The sequence below is a fragment of the Haemaphysalis longicornis genome, unplaced genomic scaffold (genome assembly GCF_048455015.1).
Source record: "Haemaphysalis longicornis isolate Haplotype H1 unplaced genomic scaffold, Haemaphysalis longicornis Haplotype H1 scaffold_3, whole genome shotgun sequence".
NCBI classification, from domain to species: Eukaryota; Metazoa; Arthropoda; class Arachnida; order Ixodida; family Ixodidae; genus Haemaphysalis; species Haemaphysalis longicornis.
The window spans coordinates 103419486-103443088 of record NW_027526335.1 but is presented as its reverse complement, the minus strand read 5'-3'; the positions used below and the strand labels follow the sequence as shown (position 1 = coordinate 103443088).

The 23603-nt window shown below is 46.3% G+C and overlaps 2 protein-coding genes across 3 annotated transcripts in view; one reads left to right on the top strand and one right to left on the bottom strand.

Annotated features, from left to right (window-relative positions):
- Nucleotides 1–23603, bottom strand: part of LOC144174972 (cell adhesion molecule Dscam1-like) — a 675942-nt gene that overhangs the window by 289787 nt on the left and 362552 nt on the right. For both annotated transcript variants that reach the window (XM_077703965.1, XM_077703964.1), the window contains exon 3: nt 4730–4891. In XM_077703965.1, the coding sequence (XP_077560091.1) occupies nt 4730–4891 (162 nt within the window). The remainder of the gene's footprint in view (nt 1–4729; nt 4892–23603) is intronic.
- LOC144174973 (ubiquitin-conjugating enzyme E2 D4-like) lies at nt 7101–10429 on the top strand. Its single transcript, XM_077703966.1, has 2 exons — nt 7101–7354; nt 10125–10429. The coding sequence occupies exons 1-2, from the start codon at nt 7135–7137 to the stop codon at nt 10427–10429; spliced, it is 525 nt and encodes a 174-aa protein (XP_077560092.1). The 5' UTR covers nt 7101–7134.

Sequence of the window (23603 nt, the reverse complement as noted above, 5' to 3'; positions counted from 1 at the left end):
GTGCGTAGCGACAGGCATTTTTTGCTCTGCAATTAGTCTATATTTCCACTGCGCAGCGTGCGCTTATAAGTTTAGCGTGGTCGTAAAATTTCTACAGACGAAACGTGCCGGCTACCGTACTTGAAAAGCCGAACTTAACGCTGCGGTTTTGGGACAAAAATTACACGGGGGTGTTGTAAAATAAGTGATACAACAGCATTGTGTTCTCGTGACTAGAGTAATAGATTTATTTACAGAGTGTTTATTTTACGACCGTCAAAAGGGAGGTTAGTGAGGGACATAAATATCGGTTAGAGACTCGAATTAAACCAAGCTTCTTTCAAGCTCATTACACAGCGATGTACTCCAGTATCATTTCGGGCGTTTCCGAAGTCAAGAATCTGGAATTCTTAATTGACCCGCGCGCAAATACCTTTTTAACTATAGTGTTTGCAAACTCTCATACAAATGGCTGAGTTCTTAGCGTTCACGGTCAGTTACCAATAACAATGAGCAGACGTATGTACTGAAATTGCGCCAGCAATTCCGTCCTGTAGCAATGGCAGTCACAATGGGGTAACGGCGGAGCGATGGGAGCAGCAGAAAGCTCTCTTACAACTGAGCCCCCTTTTCTTTGTAGCTTGTTCACGTCCGCGTTATAAAGAACTTCTCATTATTACTAACCCTTGGAGTAAGCCAGATATATTAGTCTAAGGAAGGGCGAAGCGAAACAAAATTAGCTTCATAAGAACGGGAACAAGAAAATAGCGAAGAAAAGAGTTCTGGACACTTTGCAATGTCAACAGAAAGCAAGCAAACAGCTATATGCGGCCGGGTCTGAAATGAGAGCCCCTGGCGTGATTGTATCAAAAGAGTCGCTGATGATATATGAAGACAAATCACCCGACGTCGCGCAGGCCTCTTTCTTTTTCTGGGAGGGCTCTGGGAGGACGTCTGTGTGTGTGTGTGCGCGCGCATGTGTGTTTCTATCGGGGCCCTGGGTCCTTTATGAACTGGAACTTTGCAAGACGGTTTCCCCTGTGCGGAACAAACTCTAGAGGGCAGGGCAGCAGTCTCTTCGATCGTTGCTCACTGAAGTGCTCTCCACTCCGTTTCCTCCTTCTCTTGCTTCTTGCTTTTCTCGTTTTCCTCCTCATCTTTTTCCTGGGAGAAAAATGCCGGAGCTCGCTGGGACCAGCCGAGCCATGAGAACGGTCCGGAACTAACCAGTGACGGCGGCCGCTGTGTTTTGTCTCCGAGAATTGGTCTTTCATCCCGCACGCTCGAGGGTCAATTCGGGTGTTTGTCTTGGCTTACGTTTCCTGGTATACGTTCCTCGGATGATATCAGTTCCAATCCATGCCCGAAGCAAGAACAAAAATACGGGACGATCGTAATGACTTTTCTGTGTGCTTTGCTCTGCGCATGCCCTCTGCCTTAGATCTTAGCTTTGCCTGATTTATGCGTAAATAAAGAAGCCTACAGTAATATAAGTATATTAAAGCCAAATTAAATGAGAACCGCTTAAATGAAATAATCGTTCCCCAGAAAGAAAAAAAATTAAATTTGGTTTCGTAACTAGGACCCACTGAGTAAAAATAAGCCGCGTATCTGCTTCTTTCGTTGCAAATGTCGTCAAAAGACGATAGTCTTTATCGACTTTTGCCAAGTAAATGCCTCCCTTCGCTTTCCCGCTCACCTATCATGTTGTTTCTCTTGCTTCGCGCTCCTCCCAAGGGAAAGACGCCAAAGGTTTGCTTAAATCATTTTAAATTTCCCGTGTTCCACTGCTCCAAACCGGGTGCCTCGAAGCCAACGCTGCCGTACGGCGAAGACGCGCGTGATCCCGCGTTCCACTGCTCCAAACCGGGTGTCTCGATGCCAACGCTGCCGTACGGCGAAGACGCGCGTGAATCGAGGCGCCCTACTTCAACGTTTATAGAACCGCGTTTCCCTACTCCACGTGCGTTGCAAGCAGAACGTGGAACCTATCCAGTGGAACCTTTCGTAACTGTTGCCAGTTGAATCCTTAAAATGCCGTAAGAAGCTATAGTGGCGCGGGCGACAGCAGGCGACGGCGAAGTGAATTTTTTTTCTGGAGTTGATGAAGTATTTAATTTCGCCAAAGTCTAGCATGTATGATTTTTTTATGAAGGAACACTGCAAACATCACTCCTGTATTAATTTGTTGTCTTATATTTGCCTAATGTCTTGTTGTTCTTCAACAATGTTGACAGGTATGAACATTACACCGGACTTAGACGGATAGATTTAGCTGTGACTATATAAGACTATTGCGCAGGCATTGTTTTACTTTGGCCGGGTGGCTGAATCGAGTCACAGACAGACATACGGACAGACAGACAGACAGACATACAGACAAACCAAAATTTCTGGGTTTAAGTAGCCCAAGAAAGACTATCGTCTTTAATAGAGAAATTTCACTAAACATAACCCAGGGTAAACGAATTAAATTTTACGCGTGCTTGTTTGTGCCGTTGATGAACATTTCGCTGTACATAAAGAGGCAGTGTTTCGGCAAGCGTTTTCGAGAGAAGAGCGCCTGTAGGTTTTCAAAAGTACTCACAGCCATCTGCGCGTGTTTGCTGCTTTGTTGTATGTTTCGCAGATTTTTGAACATTATTTGATCAAATTTAGTACACCCATGATTGTACAATTATGATATTAATATGTGAATTTTGTACTAGCCAAAAATGTTGCAACATGGTGATGTGATGACCGGGAACTGAAGGGGAACTACCCGCGTGCAAACTATTCGCTGTAGGTATATAGGGTGCGTTCATTTTACTGAACCAGTGTAATGCAAGCAGGTGTTACTGTAAGCCCATCACGGAGTGGCTAATGCATACACGGCACACAGATGTCACGGAAGGTCACACCGAAGGTCCGCTTGTTTCAGCCACTAATAGACAGCGCTGCCATAGAGAGAGCTAGGGCCTGGCCTCGTAAGGTGAGTACGCCATACCGAGAGGGTAATTTCCCTAGCGAATTTAGTGCAATTATGCACGCTGTCCACGTTCTGCAACGTGCTACTCTGCCCAGCATGGTCTATACCTGGCCAAGAAGTGCCCCGAATTAGTTTTACATTATTAAGTTTCGAGCAAAAACGCCACCCCACGATTTCTTTAGCCACCACGTGAGCCTGTATCGGCAAGTCATGCAGAACCGCGCAGATGCGCGCTCCAAAAGAAATGGTTCGAGCGCGAAACGACTTAAATCCGCAATTGTTACTTTTTCTTTAGGAAGAAGGGGACAGGGCAGAGAGAGGGGGTTTTGCTATAGGGCAATAAGTGAACTAAATACGCAGCTACATTCTCGATTTCCGGAGGGGATCAGAACAGGGACCATGGCGCGGATCCCGCATCCACGAAATGAAATCTGGTGGGCGGTCTTAGAGCGGTCGACAAAATCACATGTGCAGGAGCCGTCGGTTTTGAATGGCAGGAGAGCTCCCCACTAAGCATTTTTATGATGATCATGGTTGGTGCTTAATGGCGCAAGGCCCAACAAGGGCAAAGAGGGCCAGAGAAAAAGTTATTTAATGGTTCATGAGACCGTAAATGCTAAAACGTGTCAGTAAAAGTGACGCCAAACATAAGATAACTGAGAGGGCTGGTGTATAGCGCCAGGATGATTACACGTGACGTGATATGACAAGAGCTGCAGAAATTTTAACTCGGCTAAAAACTCAAGAACACGGTGACTAGAAAACATTGGTTCGTCGGCTAAAAAGTCTGATTGGTGGAGTGGAATGTGTCGCCTGTATAATTCAGGGAAATGTTTGTGCTGTGTTGTGCTAAGTGCCTTGCATGTGATTAATATGTGGACTACGGATAGGCCCTTTATACACCTGTTACACATGGGTCCCGAAGATCCAGTGAGCAGGTGGGAGTGCGTTACATGTGTGTGGCCTATCCGCAGCCTATCCTGGGCGACTTCAGTGTATCTGTTGTGTGAGTCAGTTGTGCAGCATCCCAATTGTGGTTTTATTACATGTAGTTTGTTGTCTGTTTGTTGACGCCACTGTAATCGCCATGTGTTACGAAGCTGTCGTCTGATGTGTGTGCCACTAGGCGTTTTGCTGTAGCCTGCTCGACAGGAGCGGGGCAGCAACGGTACGTCGGCATGATATTGAGGTGCCCAGGTACTCGTCCCAGTCGGTGCGAGGGCCACCCGCATGCGAATTTCCCCAGCAAGGCCTCGTATTGACGTTACAACCCATCAGGCAGGTCCGTTCAGGCGGTGCACCAATTAAGTTTGTGAATTGGTGCTTGGAAAAATCACCCGTTTGGCCCCCGGATCAGACTTCCGGGAGCAGAAATAACACTGCATTAGAGCAAGAAAAACCGGGAATTTCTGTGGTATGGTACAATAAAGGTGCTGATATGAAACGTGTGCTGCAATAAATCTGGAGTACTATGAAAATTTTAGAAAATTCAATGTTTGAGGTGAATAATGCGATAACTCGGTTAGACGTAGTGCAGAAAGGTGCCATATACTTTTTCAAGCTCGAACAAGTGTGAGTCTATTGTTAAAAATTTATAGATGACATGTTCGCCAGTTACAATATGGAGCTGGACGTCAAACATCCGAAGATCACACGGTGTTGTTTAAGGAAAAGACAGCTTGTAATCGCAGCTTCAAGGAAACTTGACGCACAACTCGCCCACGCCTTCTCTAGCCTTTCTCTAGGAAGTACACGCTTGGGCCGTGCAATAAAGTCACTCACCTTCTAGAGTTCCGCTGTGGAGCGTGAGTCCATCGTCTGTCTCCCAATAGACGACGTGGATGAAGTCCCGCACTGAAGCCGGCACCTCGCAGCGTAGGGCGGCTGTGTTCCCACGGATCACGAACACATCCGACGTGGTCACTTCGTACGCCGAACGGATAACTGCGCAAGGAGGAGGAGGGATGCAGAAAGAGACGAATATTTAGAATGCTGCATTGACAAGAAGGAGGCACGAAAGTCAACGTCACGAGCACGAGAAATACTGGTAACTTATCAAATCGAAGCTCTAGTGTCCTGACTGTTGTCGTTGTACGTCAATGCGCATTACAGGAAAGCCAACTTTCTTTGACGATGATGATGAATGATCGTGGGTGAGTGAAGAAAAAAAAAACACTTCCCGTGACCGGAATCGAACCTCGACCCCTTGCATCATTAAGCCGGTGTCTAACCGATTGGCCCATTAGACTTTTTGTATTATCGTCCATTTCAATACGGTCGAAGCGAACGCCAAACAGCAGGTACCGATCGTGCCGTACGCCCCAAGCCCAAACGTTAGGCCTATGAAGTGCACGCCAGAGAGTTGCTGTTGGTGTTCTAGAAAATTGTGCGTACTTACAGAGTCGCACATACTCGTCGTATGGGATTGACCAATTAAAGAATCCATCACGATAAGGATTCGCATTCAACCGTCGTCGTCGTTAGACGGAGGGGTACGTGCTTATACCCAAACATTTTTAGAGAACTTGCTATGAATGTTTATTAGTAAATTGTTAAGCTCCATAACAAAAATAGACGCTCTGTAATCAATGTTAGAGACTAGACCACCTTCTTTTAAAACTTATGTTTCATTACCCGCATATCCAGCCATATCGCACGTAGCTCGCCATGGTTGCGTACGAACTCAGAGATACAAGAATCGTGATAGTAAGAATAACGCATCCTCCGAAATTCTACCGGTGAAACAGGGACCACACGTGGAGTGATGGCGACTCATGTAAGCGGTCTGCTGAGGCCAGCCTACCGGATCCAGTAGACAGGGTTGGATTTTCGATATCTAGTTTCAATTCAATTGTCTCAACAATGAGCTCGAAAGGCTTGCATACTTTGATTCCTAGTACAAATGAGCGGTCTGCATAAGTGACGTACAAGCTGGCATCTCTTAATTCCGCGCTGCCTCGCAAAAATTGCCTAGTAAGTGACGCGGGGATAATTGCGCACGCATCGACCTAGCGGGGGCCGCAACCTACAGCAATCAGGTTTAGTCAGGCGCTACAGTAATGCAGTAAGAGCTTTAATAACACCCCCAGCGCAATTGTAATTGTCAAGAGCGCTTCTCGACGCGTTTCGCGCACTTCTTTACGAGCTTACTAATAAATGGACCGATTATTTTGAGTTTAAAACCAACATGGCGAGTACCTTGTTCGTCACGTTTATTTTCAAGCATTCCAAGTCGAGTAACCCCCGTCCACGATCAAAAGGACGGCAACGATAAAACTGACAATGACAATAGTGATGTCCTTGGACAACGAGGCCCATTTTCTCACTCAGGAAACCTGGACAGGTGTCAAGGTTGTTTATTCAATAACCATCTCCCGGAGGAACAGAAATCGCAGCCTAGCTCTGCGCAATGTTTTTCAGGAGAGTGACGAATGATTTGAAAGGCCCAGTTTCATGATCGCCAACGGCATGAGTATCACACGCCTCATTTCTGCCCCCCATTTCAGAAGAGCGCGATGATATCTTCTCCTTAACAGACGATGTTTTCAACCATGGTAGGCTTAGCGCCACGCGCCTCTCTGCACTACAGCAATCCATTTCTTCTCTTTCAACACCTATGCGACGATGACGAAAAACGTCATTAAGCCCAAACTGCGAAAGGAATGCTGCGGTAGTTGAGTCTTCAATGGCTCTTCTGCGTCAGATGGCTGCCAGGAGCCCGTGATCCCCATCGGCACCATCGGCTGCTGAATAAGGTTGCGTTGAGTCTCTGGCGGTGGCCTCCAACTGCTCTATAGCGCTTATGCTTATTGTCTGGGATGTGTGTTGGGATTGGTGAGGACACGCCCGTACGATATACTGTAGGTTAGTTCATTGCTAGCACCATCTACACTGCTCTTTATGAGCGTAGATCCAGCATAGCGTAGAAATGTTTGCAAAGACGTTCTCATCACGTATTTCTATGTATCTCGTTTATAACCTTTCATATTTTCCACACCTCCCTGCTGGTCTTGGTGCTTTTTTTCTCATTCAAAAAGTAAAACCGTGTTAGGCTTCTTGTTTGCGCAGCGCCGTAAAGATAATGGGCGATGAAGAAGATGACGACAACCAGAAGGCGGCCAGTCTGGGCGGTGACCGCGTACGAAGTCCTCAGTGCTCGGGGAAGCGGAGGATGCTCTTGGAGGCCGATGAGGCGGGTCGCTTGTTCGCCGGCGAGGAGCGCGGCTAGCCAGCGAGCAGCCATGTCCGGCGCGGGGGGCAAGCCGGCCCTGGCCAAGATCCAACGGGAGCTGAAGGAGATCATGCGCGACCCGCCCACAAATTGCTCCGCGGGACCCGTGGACCCGGCCGACCTGTTCAACTGGCAGGCAACCATCGTCGGTCCCGACGACTCGCCATTCGAGAAAGGTGAGCAGGAAAGAGCCCTTCTGTCACCTACGGCTGGAATTACTCCAAGCATCGTCTTGTTTACCCTGAGCGCCCCCTGTTGACCAGTAGATTACCTGTGAACACCGTTATGCAGGAGTGACTAAAAAGAAATGGGCCATTCCACTATCTGAAGGTGGAGGAATGGCGAAGCTTCAGTTTGGACTATACGCGGGGTTCCCATTAACACGACAGAAAAGAAGGGGAAATTCAATTTGGAGAACTGCTGCTTTTCACTACTCGGATATGCCTTTTGAGTAGTTTACTTATGACTAGGCACCAATATCAAAATCACTAGGGTCAAAATAAATGTTTACGCGCATGCATGTGTCTTTTTTTTGGGATAATTACCGTGAATGCTTGAGAGAAATACGATTTGCTCGCTCTTTGCCCTTATATACTAGGTCACCTTATCGTGACCCCTAGTGACAGACTGAGGCGATTTGAGGCAGCAATTATACGAGTGTCCCAAGATCCTTTATTTAACCATACGTTGAATATCTAGCTGGACACTCTTTCGCACACTCGCGTCACAAACGCTGTTCGACCAAACTTTTCCCCTGGATAAAGGAAACCACGTGGCGGCGCTGCCTCATTCGCAAATGCTTCGCTGTGGCACGTCGTGTCGCCGGTGGGAAAGCTCATTTCTTCTCGCTCGTGATTCGGATGGAAAATGTGAGGAGTTCGTGGACGAGGCGTAACGCTAGCGAGGCTACATCACGTCGGCCCATAGACATCAAACGCGTCGCCAATGGTCCACAGCTGCTCATAATCCTCTACGTCCTCGTTCACGGCTTGTGTGGCACCACACCCAAACAAAAAACATACTTTTGCAAGTACTCTTGTAGCACCACGAAAATAATCTGGCTGTCAGTGAACCCTGCGTCGTCTGTTTTTTTTTTTTTTTTTTTTTTTCCGGTCGCTCCTACTTTGCCGCTCCACCGATGGACCTTTTTTCAATGCTGACTTTCCTACTGTTTTTAATAGCCCACCAATCGTATGTACGATTGCGGTACAATGAGAGAAAACCGGCTGAACCTAATTTATGACAATTGGTCTGCGTGGCATGTTTCCGTAACGGCTCCTCATAGTTCCATCTGTCAAAACGCCATTACTTTGTAAAAAAGCGTCCCAGGCGCAATACCATAAATTGGGAGTCATCACGTGTGGGCGTATTAGCTGGCAGGAATATTGCAAAGAAAATTACTATGAGCGGAGCTTAAAGGGCCCTGTAACTTTTTTTTCCCGACAAGCACGTTCAGTACTGAAAATAAATAAAAAATCCCGGGCTATCTTCACTAACGTGAAACCTGAGGAGGAGCGGGGCATGCAGTGTATGAGTGTATTCTTAGCGCCTCGGCGTTTTTGCCAACGGAGATGGAACCGCTGGGGGTAGAGGTATACCGCTTTGCTGTAAAAGTCTCTTGTCTTTGAAGCGCGAAGCTCTCTAGCGCGAGGCGTAAACGAGCGTTCCCGTGTTTTTTAGTACGCGTTACGAAGCGCTCCAGAGCGAGGCGTAAACGAGTGTCCGAGTAATTTCTAGTGCGCATGTGGTTCCATCGCGAGGCGTAAACGAGTTTCCCGGTGTTTTATACCGTGACTACATGAGACGATGATTACGACGACGATAGGAGACACCAACAGCCCCAGCCCTTAAGGAGCCTCGCCCCTGAAAGTAGCCGATCCCCGTATTGCTGCTCAACGCCCATTACAAAAGTTAGAATCCCATGCAAAAGATGTTTCTCTCTTTATCGGAGCGTGTATTGTCTGCAGGCTTGAGTGAGGTCACTTAAGCCGAAAACATAGCAGGAACTAAATGAGGTATGTGTTGTAACTACCGACTGACACAGTTTCGCTCTGTGGTAGCGGTAATTATAACTTTCGAAGTGCTTCCGGGCTAAAAGCCAAGAATAGAATTATTGAAATTTGTGATTGCTGGTTCGTATCTGTCAAACTGCAACGCAGAAGACCACGGACACAAGCCTAGTATACACGCGTGGTGCGGGCGGCACTCATTCTTTGTGCTTTTTCAGAAACCTTACAGAACAATCGACATAAAGCAAAATTTTCTTGAACTACGAAGTTTCTGTGTAAGTTACATATCTGCCCATCGGAAGCATATAGCTGCCTTTCACGTGGATATGCATTTCTCCTGTTGCAGATAGTTACGTCGCATTGAGGGTTACCGCTAGACTGGTTTTCTGCACCTGATGGGTAATTGAACGCCACTGAGTGTTAAAATGAACTGCTCATGACTGCTGCGCCACTGGGAGAGAGGAGCAAAGTGGTGAGAGTGCGCAGCTCGGCGCTAAGAGAGCAGCAGCTGAACAGCCGCTGCCACTGCCGCACTCTACGGTCTCCAACGTGAATCTTCGCGTACCCAGGCGTTTCCTCAACAAAAGCTTGCGCACCTTTTTGTTCTGTTTTACTTCTACCGCATGAGCTATGGTGCCCTATGGCGCGTCGCAGCCAATGGGAATTCAGTTGCCGTTGCTTTGGCATGCACTACGCCGACGCCGCCGGTTGTGCTCAACGGGCCGTTTATAGTTATCGCATTAAAAATCTCGGTGCTTTCCTGCTTCAGATACTCCAGTGTCGGAAACAGTTGTTTAACCGTATCATCCGCAATTTTAGAAAACTTTGTGACTTCCGATTACAATTTAGATTTTTCTTTTGTGAAAATAAAAAAAAACGCTCGTAAAGTTACGCTATTTGTCCATCTTGACCCGCTTTATTTTTTTGTTCCCCGCAGGAGTGTTCAAGCTGAAAATTCGCTTTCCCGAGGACTACCCGTTCAAGCCTCCCGAGGTGAAATTCACCACGCGGATCTACCACCCCAACATCAACAGCAACGGCTACATCTGCCTCGACACCCTCAAGTCCCAGTGGTGCCCGTCCCTGACCATCGCGACGGTGCTGATGTCCATCATGGTGCTCATGTGCGACCCGAACCCCGAGGACCCCCTCGTGCCCGAAGTGGCCACCGTCTACAAGGCGGACCGGGAAGCGTACAACGCCATCGCGAAGGAGTGGACCAAGCGATACGCCATGGAGTGACCCTCCCGGCCACCCGTCTCTCGCCTTCGTCCGCGCTTTGCCCGAGAACAGGGTGACGAGGGGAAAATTAGTACTACTACGCACTTTCACGTTCCCTTGCTCGAGCGGGGAGCCGTCAATGATTGGACTGAGGGAGAGATACGGCCGCGCTGAGCTCAAACATGACGTAATGGGACGCTTCATGAACGAGCTTTGAACGGAGCCTTTGTACGCTAAAAGAAGCAGTCAGTTTCGGGTTTAAATTTCTCAATTTTTGTGTTTGTATAACCATGCGAAATACAAGGTGTTAGTAGGTTTTGTTTCTACTTTTGCGAATCGCTTTCTTCTTAATTTTCTGGCACAGGGATGGACGGAAGCATGCGCAAACCGGACTAACGCCGCCGTACGCTGGAGTTACGACTAACGCTGGGGTGCGAATTTTACATAGGACTAGTAGATCATTGGCTTTTATTGCCCTTTTTATTTGAGTGCGCAACGATTACAAACCTTGTAAGAGTTCTGCACTTTCTAGGACAGAATATAAGGTTGGGTCAATGTCGAGCACATAAGTAGCAATTGAAAACTAAAGGCCCGCGTATTGTCATAAAACACTAATTATGTTTTCAGGGATTTACACCAACTCACCCAGCAGCAATATTTTGCGTTAAATTCTTGTTTTACACTTGTGATTAACTGTTTTAGGGTATTTATTGCTGTTGTACGTTGCGTTAATGTCGTAGATATTAAGTTGGATTCCTTTCAGACATCGCTGACGCTTTAGGAGTATTATGACTATAATACTTGCTGCCGTTCTCGTGGTCTTTATAAATTTCTTATTCAATGCCCGGCACGGCATATTTTAAGCAAAAGGAAGTTACAACCTCTAACTCTTCTTATCAGCTAAGATACTCATCATATCATCATCAACAAAATCTAACACGATTACTTTAGTTCGCATTTCCGAACTTATGTTCGGAAGTAGAGACAGTAGAAACTGAATTTCGTCCACTGCGTAACTCGAACTGAAGAGATCAGCAGTCGTTTGCACAGCTCATAATACCAAATATTGCATCGGGTGTACTTACACACGTCTGGATATATTTCTCTGTGAATATACCCTTTTGTTTAAATTGCAGCATGCTCGATAGTCGAAGGGAGGGCCATCACTTCCACCTCTGCTTTCAATACTAGCGGATGATTATCAGTGTTCATAAGTATTTAACCCAACTCTCTCGATTGTTTTTTTTTTTTTTTGCACGGTTTGCTCGGATTTCATGCACCCTATCAAAAAGGCAAAATTATAAATACGAATTCCCATAGGTGTATTATATCCCTGCAAAGGCGGGAGCAGGTGCATAAATTTTAACGATTGGTTTTTGTTGTTTAATGTCCCTTATGCAAGAAATCTAGACCAGTAATTAAAAATCTGTTCCAATATTTATAGTAGCCGGAGTCCTCGCAAAATCAATGCAATCTAATAAATTACGGCCCCTGAGATTTTCGTCAGCTGCCATGGGGACTTCTCTCGATATAGTCCTGTTAGTTTTACGTGTAAAGGCATATAGCGAAAATTGTTTAAAAATGGAATGTCATCACAGAAAGCATAAATGTGAGGGGACGTTGTGGTCTGTATTTTATTGAATTCGTTGCCTTATAACCATGTGCTTACCGGCGTGTAAGCAGGGACAAATAGAATATTTGGCCTCAGCTAGCTAGCTAGCGCAAACAGGGAAAATTAGCAATGTTATTCTGATACGCGGGCCAAGAATTGTTGCATCGGGAGCGTCAGCATCACTTCGCGAACGAAAATTACCACCTGAAAGTGCAAAAGTAATTTCGCCTTAAACCAAGCCACAGGACGTAAAGCTTGGTCTGTGCCTCGGTTAGACTGCCGCGTGAGCAATACTATGCTAAACAGTTGGCACCGCCGATATGAAATATCGCTACCCGCAGCTCTGTTTCTTCAAGGCGATTGTGTGGAAATGAACCACCTCATGAAAAAAAAAAAAAAACGGAATTCTACTGATTGACTTATGGCGAGCATTTATCAGCGGATGAAAATATTGCAGTCCCGCCGCGGTGGCTCAGTGGCTAAGGCGTTGCGCTGCTGAGCACGAGGTCACGGGTTCGATTCCCGGCCGCGGCGGCCGCTTTCCTGATGGAGGCGAAAAGCAAAAATGCCCGTGTGTACTAGATTTCGGCGCACGTTAAAGATCCCCAGGTGGTCAAAATTAATCCGGAGCCCTCCACTACGGCGTGCCTCATCGCCTGCGTTGCGTAGGCACGGTAAACCCCACAATCAACCTGAAAATATTGCAGTCAAATGGAGGATTTTTTGAGTTCGGCCGAGGACTGTCTTGTTACTTTGAATGAAAACGTCAGGAACAACCCTCTCCCCCACCTACCGCCACCTCACCCCCTTGGTTTTATTTTCTTAGGTTTCAAGGTTCCAAGTCACGATTACAGAAGGAACATTGCTCACTGAGGGAGAATTTTTAGCATTTCGATAATGCAGCCCTTTTATGCGTAAACATCGCATTACTTGGCTCAGTTTGGGGGAAAGGCGGCGTCCACGGATCCCCGTTGCAAGGAAAGAACCTGCCATCTAAACTACCATCGGCTGCGTGTACTTGCCATAACAATTCCATTGGCTGCGCGTGGCCGCAAACCACTCGACGAAATTTTCATTGGTACTGAACGTGAGTATTAGCCGACCATACCACCCAATGGAACAGCGATCGGGGGTATGCGCCAGCTGTACGTCCCCATTTGTTGCGAAGAACCATTGAGATGCAAAATGTTGTTGTTGTCGTTAAATATTTTATTCAAATTGGGAAGGCCGGGGTGCTTGTGGGGAAGTTAGGAGGGGAGAATTCGTGGATCAAAGGTTTCGTCATGGGTGCGGGATCGTCGGGAGCCGACATGATTTTTTTTAACACAAAGGTTGCTCAGCACTGGACCTCCTCGATTTACCAGCCTTGGATGGTCCGCGGGTAATCCGAGGACTGCGTTAGGACCGGAAGTCCCATAAGAATACATGAGAAAATCGAGCCGCGGATCATATCTCGGTTGGTCCGCGGACGATCCGGGACAGATAATCGAGGAGGCCGGGTGACTAAAGGACAGGATACCTCCGTCTCACACACAAGGATATCACAGGGCATTACCGGCTGGGCCGAAGGTAATACCCTCCAGTGTCTGAACAACTAACCATGCCCCCAAAGACTGCTCTTCAACTCCAGACGAACACGTACCTACATCGTACGACACTGCACGGTATAAACCCCACCCTGTACGACCCCATGTGCACACACTGCGGCGTCCCTTTTAGGCTTTACCACATGATGTAGGAGAGCCAAATAACCCGCCATCGACCTGTCCCAACCCCCCCCCCCCCCCTCCGAGAGCAGTGGGAGAGACAACTTTATAGCTCTTGCTTCAGCAAACAGCTACAGGTGATCGAACGGGCGAAGACGGCGGGTTGCTCCAATGGCGCCCTGGACTGAGGGCTCAACCCACAGGACTTTTCGAATCTCAATAAAAGTATTACTCCTCAGCCTCCTCCTCCTTTATTCACAAGCGTAGGCCATCGTTATATAACTCGTTCTAGAACGCTCTTAGTGGCGAACTGTATGACAAGGTTAATGGTGTGTTCATATATGTAAGGGGATGGGTAGGGGTTGAGGCATCTAGAGTGGGGAAGGTAAATTCCGTTATCGAGAAAATTTGGGGCATATCCAGGCCAGGTGGTGCAAATCAGCCTTGACGACTTGCCGGCAGTATGGACATTTCGGTTTGATGTCTACAAATGGGGTATGCGATGGCCCGACGTCAAGGCTACCGTTACGTGTTGAGGTATCACGCCACCGACCATAAAATTTGACGTACAGTGAATGTAACGTTGGCTGGCAAGTCGTTACTAAGATACCTTAGGTTAAGCTTGAATATAGGTCTAGCAACATACCTGCTAAGGTGGGTTGACCAGTGACGACAGCAGCAGCCGTCAGAAGCTCATGGGCGATTTATAAAATCAGGTTTGGCTGCGACGCCAACATATCCAGCCACGATTCTCACATACCCGCTCCAGGGTACCCGTTCCAGCTCACGTCGCCAATGACGATGAGAGCTGCCGTGAGGAGGTCGCGGTCAATTTGCCTTTCCATTCGGCCGCCACTTCAACATGTCAACCCACATACCCGCTCATGTGGTTTGGGGAGTAACGATGCCAGCCGTCGTCGAGGACTCACGGCCAATTCGCTAATTCCCATTGCCGTCGATATAAGTACAGCCGCCCACGCATATGCATTTACAAAAGAAAAGTAATGCTCAGGCGTCATGAGAAGACCAGGAGTCCCCCGGACTTTTATTCCCTCCCGAAACTGGCGCGGCGACAAAAACGATAGTGAAGGGGATCATTTTTTTATGTCCTGCATAACGTATCTGCAACTAAAACAAACAGGGCTAAACTTTACGGGGTGTACTGTTAACCGATTTGAAGATTCACATTAAAATAGCTACAGCGCAAAAAGAAACGAAGACACGAGGAACCGACGCTCATCCCGTCGTTTCTTCATGTCTTCGTTCCTTTTCGTACCTATTTTAAGAGATAAATCACTGCGTTAAAATGCAATAACCACTGGACGCCTACACAAGCAGCTAACGCTAGCTCGCACACGGTGCCCTTTTGCGGCTACAACTGTAACGTTTTGGGGCGTCTGTAATGGTAGTAACAGAACCCCTATTCAGGAACGATTTCCTGCATATAGGATGTTGTTCAATTTGTGCCAGTCTGCTTACGGACGTTATTCGCGCCGGAAGACGAGGCAACCAGGTGAAGAGGCGCGTACATGGTGTAGCGGAACAGAAGTCGGTTAAAGTAGTTAGCGCCAAAGGACAAAGAAACGAAAGTTACGCAAATCAGGCGTAGCAGTAAATGGCCTGTTAATAAGTATCGCCAGGCTTTCCCTTTCAAACCACGTAAGCAGACTTATCAAATGCCCGAAGAATATTTTTTTTTGAAAACCTCCTACATTACGCCTTCTGATCCCAACATTCATGGTTACGCTCGCATCATAGGCTGTTATTGGCAATGCTCGCAACCTAAATCTCACGCGGGCGAACGAAATTACTGTCATCTGAATTTTATTTCGCCGCGGCCACAAATACTTTCGAAGTACCTTACAACGTGATAGGCAGCAGAATTCTATAATTCTTGGTTTACCCGTACCAGTCCAAAACACTGCAGTTTCCGCCAACATGCCATCATGGAAATACCGCCACCTCATGCGCGGTAGTAGTGACCGCAGATTGTTGGACGCGCGAAATAAGTTAGCGGTGTCCACATCGCGTTGAATGGTAAGCGTAAGTATGGAGAAGATCACCAAACAAAGTAGGACACAAACGACAATAACGATTCAAGGATGGCGACAAAGTTCAATGAAAAGCGAGCGTTAACTACCTGATGACTGCGTAGTGCACATTTATAGATAATTTAACTAGTTAAGTGTTAACTAATGCGTAAGAGGAGCGCATGATTTCTCCCTCTCTCTCATTACAAGTAGGCACCTACACGCCCACAAACTTGAACACATGCCCACTTGTATGCGCACAAACTTACTTGGGTGAACACGTGGATCAACAGGTACTTCCACGCACACATTCGCAATCCCACACATTAACGCACTCTAGCCCACAGGCGGGCGCGCAGACGGCAAATACACGCACACAAAACGCTTAGACATACCCATGCACCATTACTCCGCAGATGAAGACGTAGGGTGGAATTATGAATATATATTAAGAGCCCCAGAAAAAATCTGCTGCGACAATGATGAACACGTCAGTACGTTTGATTCGTTTTCACACGTGTAGTCGGCGCCGAGATTGCATTTAGGGCACGTTTATAAGCCCTTTCCTTGACAAATTTTTAATGCAGGTAGACAGAAGTTTGTCAGACGTACCTAAACTTTAATCTACGCCCTGGAGCTTAATATCTTACAATAAATTGAATTCTGCAATCTCATCTTTGTTCGCTTCAATGCCAAAGTAGTTGTTACGAATTTCTGCCGTGTGTTAGCGCAAATAGCATTTTTCAACAGCGAGATCAAGCGCTAAGAGAAGATTATTCCCCTACGTCGTCTTCATCTCTGGACACGCCCTCTGATAAATGCTTGATGTCTCGCAGCGCACGGTGCTGCTTCTTTTTAATGCACTCTGGCCTATTTTTTTTTTCGTATAACGCTTATACATACGTGATGCCGCTTGAAAAAAACGCACTTAAACAACTCATGAATAACTAATGATCAGCTGCCAAAGCGGCCTTCGATGGATTACCGGGTGAAGGGGCAATCTTTAAGATTTAAATTTATGCTTGTTTAGGTTTCGTAGGGGGAAAAGAAGTTGTGGCTGGAGTGCTTTTATTGACAATATTGATGGGGTGTACGGGGCCGGACCTGACGGGCCGGAGCAATATGTGCGGCGCCGCCACCTTTCTCGAAAGGCATAAAGGAAATAACACCTGCGTCTTCGAATATTCTGTACCGTAGCTATGTACATTGCCTTATAGCGCCAGCTGAAGGAAATGGATGACTGCATTTATGATGTATGGTATAGCAAATATCAATCAATCAATCAATCAATCAATCAATCAATCAATCAATCAATCAATCAATCAATCAATCAATCAATCAATCAATCAATCAATCAATCAATCAATCAATCAATCAATCAATCAATCAATCAATCAATCTCAGTTAAAAAGCGAACAACTTCAGCTAACTACAATTCCTCGCTGTCAAGTTTACCTTTCCATATTCTAGAATTATTAATTTATGCGCGCAAAATAAAACTACTTTTAAAAATGAGTCAATACGCAAATATCCCGTAACGGTCGTAACACGGGCATGCTTGTGCCTTCTGGATTCCGTAAGCTGTATCACAGAAATTTCTGTAGGACGTGATTCATTGAGCATAAAAATGCTTGCGCTAGGTACATTAAAAACATTCACCAGCTCCCCTTTCCTATGGAAAACTAAATTTCCAATACATTACGCTAGAGAGCGTTTTATTCGTGTGAAAAAAATGAGCGACGAATATTCAATTTGATAATGAGGAGGAGCAGGAGCCCTAGGAGGAACAGGATTAAATGTTTATTTTGAGCAGAAGAGGAGATGCAGCCGTTCACACGAGCGGAGGGTGATCTCAGTCCAGGATGTCCTGTAAGTACGTGCAGCCAGATGCGCCCTGAATATTGGCTGCAGCTCATCCTCTAGGTGGGAGCTGGTCAGCTCGGGATTGGGAGAGCCGGAAAATTTGGGGCGTGAAAGCCCTCTTATGCCATATGGTACAGGGGGCAAGGAGATGAGCATAATTTTTATGTTGGGGATAATTGGGAGGGATAACTATAATGCAGTCGAATTCCGGGCGGAAAGGTATTGGTCCGGATTCCTCGAAGCACTATTTCCCGATTCTTGTCTAGCTTCGGATGAGGGAGATGCAAAGTACGTCTTTTACGCCGATGATGAGCCAGAAGGTCCTGGTATCGAGAAGGTATCGAGAAATGACGTCGTGTATGGTCGTCCGAGTCACCAGCTCTCAAAAATGCCCGGGCTACGAGCGCGCGGACGAAGAGCTGCCTCATTCTCTGGGAGGGGAAGCAAGATACGGAGTCCCCACAATGGGAATGTTGGGCACGATGGGTCGTTGCCTAACAATCTTGAGGTCAGCGGCAGGGATGCGGCACATCTGGCCGCGGCGACATCCTGATTATGAGTCACTAAGAACAGTGACGCATTTGAGGTCAGTGTGGGACGCTAGAGCAATGGCGGCCTCAGCGGCAACGTGAGTGTTGGCTGTCTTGAGGGTGAGGGAAGAGGGAAGGCTGCCCGTAGTGTCGAGGTATGTATGTGCGTGTGATTTGCTGTTGGGATAATGAGAACTTCAGGGTGGCTGCAGGATGTCCCGACGACATTTGGGGGGTATAGTTATGCATGGTGACGAATTGGATGACGGCGAATCGATATTTTGATGAGAATACGCCCTAGCTATAATCATGGTGTGTTGTTTTATTGTTACCTTACGCAATCGGCTACTTACTACGGGAGGGCCAACCGCTATATTTTTGAGGCACGTTTACTCAGCCATTCTCAAGCAGGTAAAATTATAGGGTTGCACGCTTCTCTCTTGCTGAAAATTCACGGAGGGCAAACTAGTATAACAACTGCGTTAAGCGGGTTACGTAATTGCATAAAGGGGTAGAGAGAGTTTGTTGATAAGAGTAACGCCGGTCCTCCAGTATACGGTATTCCAGAGCCCCTCGCCACTCTGATGGAGTTTCGAGGGATTGAAAAAAATACTAGAAAATACGGCCTATCTTTCGGGTGGAAAATCACTATGTATCACCCACGAGCGAAGTTCTTTATTTCGCGTTAAAGCCACCTTTTATGCCGTCGTTAACACAATGCCCTGCAAGTCCGTCCGTCTTCCTTATCTCTGCGCTCATCTGACTCGGCTCCATCTCCCGCTCTATCTCTCTCGACGTCGGGGATATCCTCATCCTGTGAAAGCCCGCAGTGGTTCCAGCAGTGCTCTCCGCTTCCGACGTGCCGTGCTTACTCCTCTATCAGCCATTCCGCACTTTTCTCTTCGGCCTGACGCGCCGCGGCGCACTTTGCCGCCGAACTGGCAGGCGCTGGGCGCTTGCGATTTTGTTCGTGAGCACTTCGCACGGTCATCCATCAAAGTCACTTGGCACTGAGAAGAATGGAACGGCCCTGTCGCTGACGAGCCCCGCTAGGACACACCCGGCCCGAGAAAGCGTATAGACATCAAACGCAATTGGCCCAAAGCAAACCAACGTCGCCTTTTATCCCCACTTTTGTGGTATTTCATTCGTTCTCGCGATACTCTTCCCTCATATTGCGAGTTCTCCGTCGACGACGTTGTGCCTTCTTAGTGCGTACGGCACGTTTCAAAAGTGCGGCGACAGTGCCGGGAGAGTTGATGGGTGGCGAGTTATCGGATCGAAGCTGTCGCCTCCTTATATCCTGCTTGGCGGATAGCAGTGTGCGGGTGTTCTAGAGGGGAACCACGAGCGATAGACGTAGGCGGACCGCACTGCCTACGGTATACTTGATTTCCCCGACGTACACGCCTATCCCCTCTCCATTCACCAGGAAGGTCCTCCCATGCTTGAGGAACTGCGTGAAGTCGATGCCCATTAAATGAATGAGCCTCCATGTACGACCTCGTTGGGTTTGCTTTAGTGTTAGTGCATGTCCGTGCGTGCTTGTGTGTACGTGTGTGCGCGCGTTCGCTTTCTTTAGATCTCTCAGGGCACGGGAGCTCGAAGACAAAAAATGATGGGACCATTGGTCAGCCCCTATTGGTCTGGAGTTTCATTTGACAACCTGTCCAGCACAGTCGGTCTGACACTAGCACCGCAAGAAGCATGTTTTAGGATGTGTGTGGGAGTGTGTTTTAGGAGATTATTTGTCAGGGTAATTTAAACACCGGGTGGTGGCTCTCTTTTATTAAGCGTCGTGCTGCGCTGACTGTTCGGCTCGTGTACTGACATTATGTGACGTAAAAATAAATTACGATTTCTCTGCGACTGGCATGCACTGAAAGGCAGCCGTAAGAAATGGAGCGCTTCTTACTTTTTGTTTCAGTTCTGTGTGGATAGGGAAGATGACGTATAATGCAGTGTGTTCTTTTGGTTCCACAGTAAAAAAAAAAAAAAACATACGTCTTGGCATAATTTGAGTTTTAGAGCTACGCAGTACTCGAAGAATTTCTGTCAACATTTTTCGCAATACCAAATTTTCGCTCATTCGCAAATTTTGAGCAGGACCAAGTGAAGATCGGGAAAAGTTCATTGGTCTTCTATATATGACCTGGAGCTCCTTGTTTTAAGCTATTCTAGATATCTAAATGGGTGGAATAAATGTTGGGAGGAAATTTGAAAAAAAAAAAAACATGGACTGGAAAAAAATCAGCCTCTGATTACAATCTTTCATAAGACCAAGTTGTAATTTAATCGGTTAGAAAATAATACTTCGAAGATATAGTGCGTTTTGAGTCCGGTGAAAACCGAAAGAAAGTCACCGGTTACTGTTGCCAAGCACATTCCTAATTTCCAACAGCCGTCTTCAAGCAGTCTCCAACAGCCGTTTATTGTATGTCAACTCAATGTCATCGCCCTGTTCCCTCATTCTTACTGACCTGGCGATGGCCCCATCCTATTCGCAGGTAACTCAAGCGTCGCTTCTGGTATGTCAGGAGGTCTCTGCGTTCTTAATGTTGTAATGATACATCCTCACGGGTTGCAATTTCAACGTGAACTTTTAGGTGCGTCATCTGATTGTTTCAATCCCTCTCCGAACACAGAATGAACCCGCCTCGTCCCATCTACTACTTCACTGCATGACACTTAAGTTACAAGCCTTGGCGTCACTGAAAGTAGCGTCATCACTTCCAGTAACGTCCCTATTACGTTTTGTCTTTCCGTCGGTCCTTGATGATTTGCAGCAGCCCTTCTCCTCTTTCCCACAAGGAGAACGTATCGAGCCAGTGATCTCCAAGCAGTGACCTTGTCATGGCCTTCTGCAGAACTCCACGGAATCTCGTGACGGTGTAGCCAATATGGATACGGACGCGCGCACCGGGTCCCTTGGCTGTATCCTTTGCATCAGCTGACATGTTGGCTTTTCTTCAAAGTTAGCCTTCATGATGAAGTTGGATTCCCTGCAGTGCGCTTTTGGCTTTTTGAGGACAGAGGGACACGAAGACGCACATACCTTTGCTAACCCCCCTTTAGATGAAGAATATCACTTTAAAAATATTTCCATAGGTGACATTCACCAAAGATATACTGAGAGAGTGAAAACTAGGTTACTGACTCACCGCCTCACCTTAGGGCTGAAAGCCGCGTTATTTTGTCATTAAATATAAAGGGACCAGGGAATTCACGATAAGCTAGTTTGAAGGCATGTAATTTGCTTAAAGCTTTTTTGCTTGTGTTTCGATCTTTCTCCTCAAGTGCGCACCGGTGAAACTCACTTACCGACAAGTTTTCGTAGGCGACTAATGAACTAAAACAACTTTGTAATCTTGAAATAATTCGTTAGTTGCGTTTTTAGTTTACGTTTTGGGATAGATTCGAAGCTGCATACATTAAGCGTATTTTTATCTACCCCGAGAAAATCACATTTCAGGTAAGGGCAAGCTTTCAGAGACAAATTAGGAAGAAGTGTTTAGGAAATAGTAAGATTTAACTAAAGAAGCAGCAAAAATCTGGAAATATTAAGTTTTACTGAAATTAAAACGGACTTCAGTTATAAGTACTGAAACTAGTGTAACAGTAACACTTGACGCTAGCATTTTTGGGTGAGGCTTATAGGCTCAAGAGAATAGCTACTCCAAGGGAAAAGAAAGTCAGAATAGAGGTACCTTCGTTTATTCCCCGCCTTGTTTCTTACATGTAGAGCACGCAGTACTAACCGATATCCGTTGACACTGCAAGAAATTGTGACCTCGGAAGTCGGAAACTGGGTCCGGGCACACAAAACCGCTACTTCAAACGTGACAAGATGGAAATGAACCGAACGTTACTGCAGAAGAGAACTATTCTCGAAGTCAGTCTCCTCAGTCAGAAGTATCTGGCTGTCTATGGCGAAATAAAAAGGCAGGACGGGAGCATAAAACGGGTAAACAGATCGAATTACTTTTATTGGCTGAATATGGAGCTGAAAACCCGCCTACTCAGCTTACGGGTTATCGTCAACTCTATCCCAACTGTTTATGGTGCTGTTCTGAAGCTCATAACTTGAATCTCGCGGTATAACCACGGGAAAAAAACACAAACAGTAAGGAGCCATCCTAAAGGTCCTTATTAACTGATTTTATTTTCAGGACTGTTCAAACAGACGAAAGAATTCATATTTACAGGTTGAAGAGAGAAAGCCAGTTTTACACAGCTATATACTTAATGCAGTCCTCGCAAAGCGGAAATGCAATCTCTATGTTGGTGAAATGCGTGCAACCGAAAAATGTGCAACAAATGCCTAAAGCCAGATAAGAGCCTAGCCTGTCTAACAAGTGACATGGCGACTAAAATATATATTTGAGAACACGTTTTATCACAAAAAGCCAACTAAGTTGTGTCGCGCTTTCAGGTAATTGATTGATATATTCCCCATATTGGATGGATGGATTTCTTACCGTATAATGATCGGTGCACTAAGTGAAAATCGGTCCATCCTTACCAATTATACTCATATACAGAAGCCGTTGCTACGTCCCTTATGACACTGTAATTTTGTCTAGCAAGAGTTGTGCCCAAACCGCGTCACTAACTGCTCCGTAATTAGCAAATTTCCAGACTAACCATGTTTCCTCAACAAAACAGATATTTTTTGTTACTGTATGTAGTTCTCTTTCGGAACAGATATAAAGATAAGTGAACGCGGTACAGTATATAGCTGAGAGACGGAGTTCAGTAGAAAGAAAACAGTCAATACGAAGCCCCTTTGAGAAAAATAATTGTTGCAACCTTTTACTGAACTACTAGCTAACATTTGTCGAAGCTGCGACAGCATATGAGGATTCGAGTCCCAAATAAGACAAAATTTCACTGAAATAGCAATATAGGGGCGTCAGAACAGCTTCTAAATATTATATCACTGTTGTTTCTCTCACCAATCCGGTAATGATACGTATGTAATTTTGTGCTGCCTGTGTGTTCGAGATTTCGGCGCAGGTTAAGGCGGACACAATTAATCCGGAGCCTCCAGTGCGGCGCACCTCATCGCCTTTGTAGCGTCGGCGCGTTAAACGCCAAAATCAATCAATCAATCAATCAATCAATCAATCAATCAATCAATCAATCAATCAATCAATCAATCAATCAATCAATCAATCAATCAATCAATCAATCAATCAATCAATCAATGCAAATTTTGTACTGGGCTGCTTTCTAGGACCAATGTGCGGTAAATTATACGTTTAAGATAACATTTTGCCTTCGAATTCCCAAATGCGCATTTCATATTGACCTGAGCACTTCACGGTACGTCCGCGATCTTTTACGCGCAGATGCAACATCGAGGGCTTTTTGTCGTTGCGACCAGAGATAGTAGGTTTAGAAAATGAATTGTCATCATCTGCTATCATACTTAGCCTTTTGCGCCCGATATTT

Bases quoted from the DNA above. Each gene is read 5' to 3' on its own strand.
- LOC144174973 (XM_077703966.1), top strand. From the start codon at position 7,135: ATGAGGCGGGTCGCTTGTTCGCCGGCGAGGAGCGCGGCTAGCCAGCGA. The intron at 7,355-10,124 runs GTGAGCAGGAAA...TGTTCCCCGCAG, and splicing joins CGACTCGCCATTCGAGAAAG to GAGTGTTCAAGCTGAAAATT.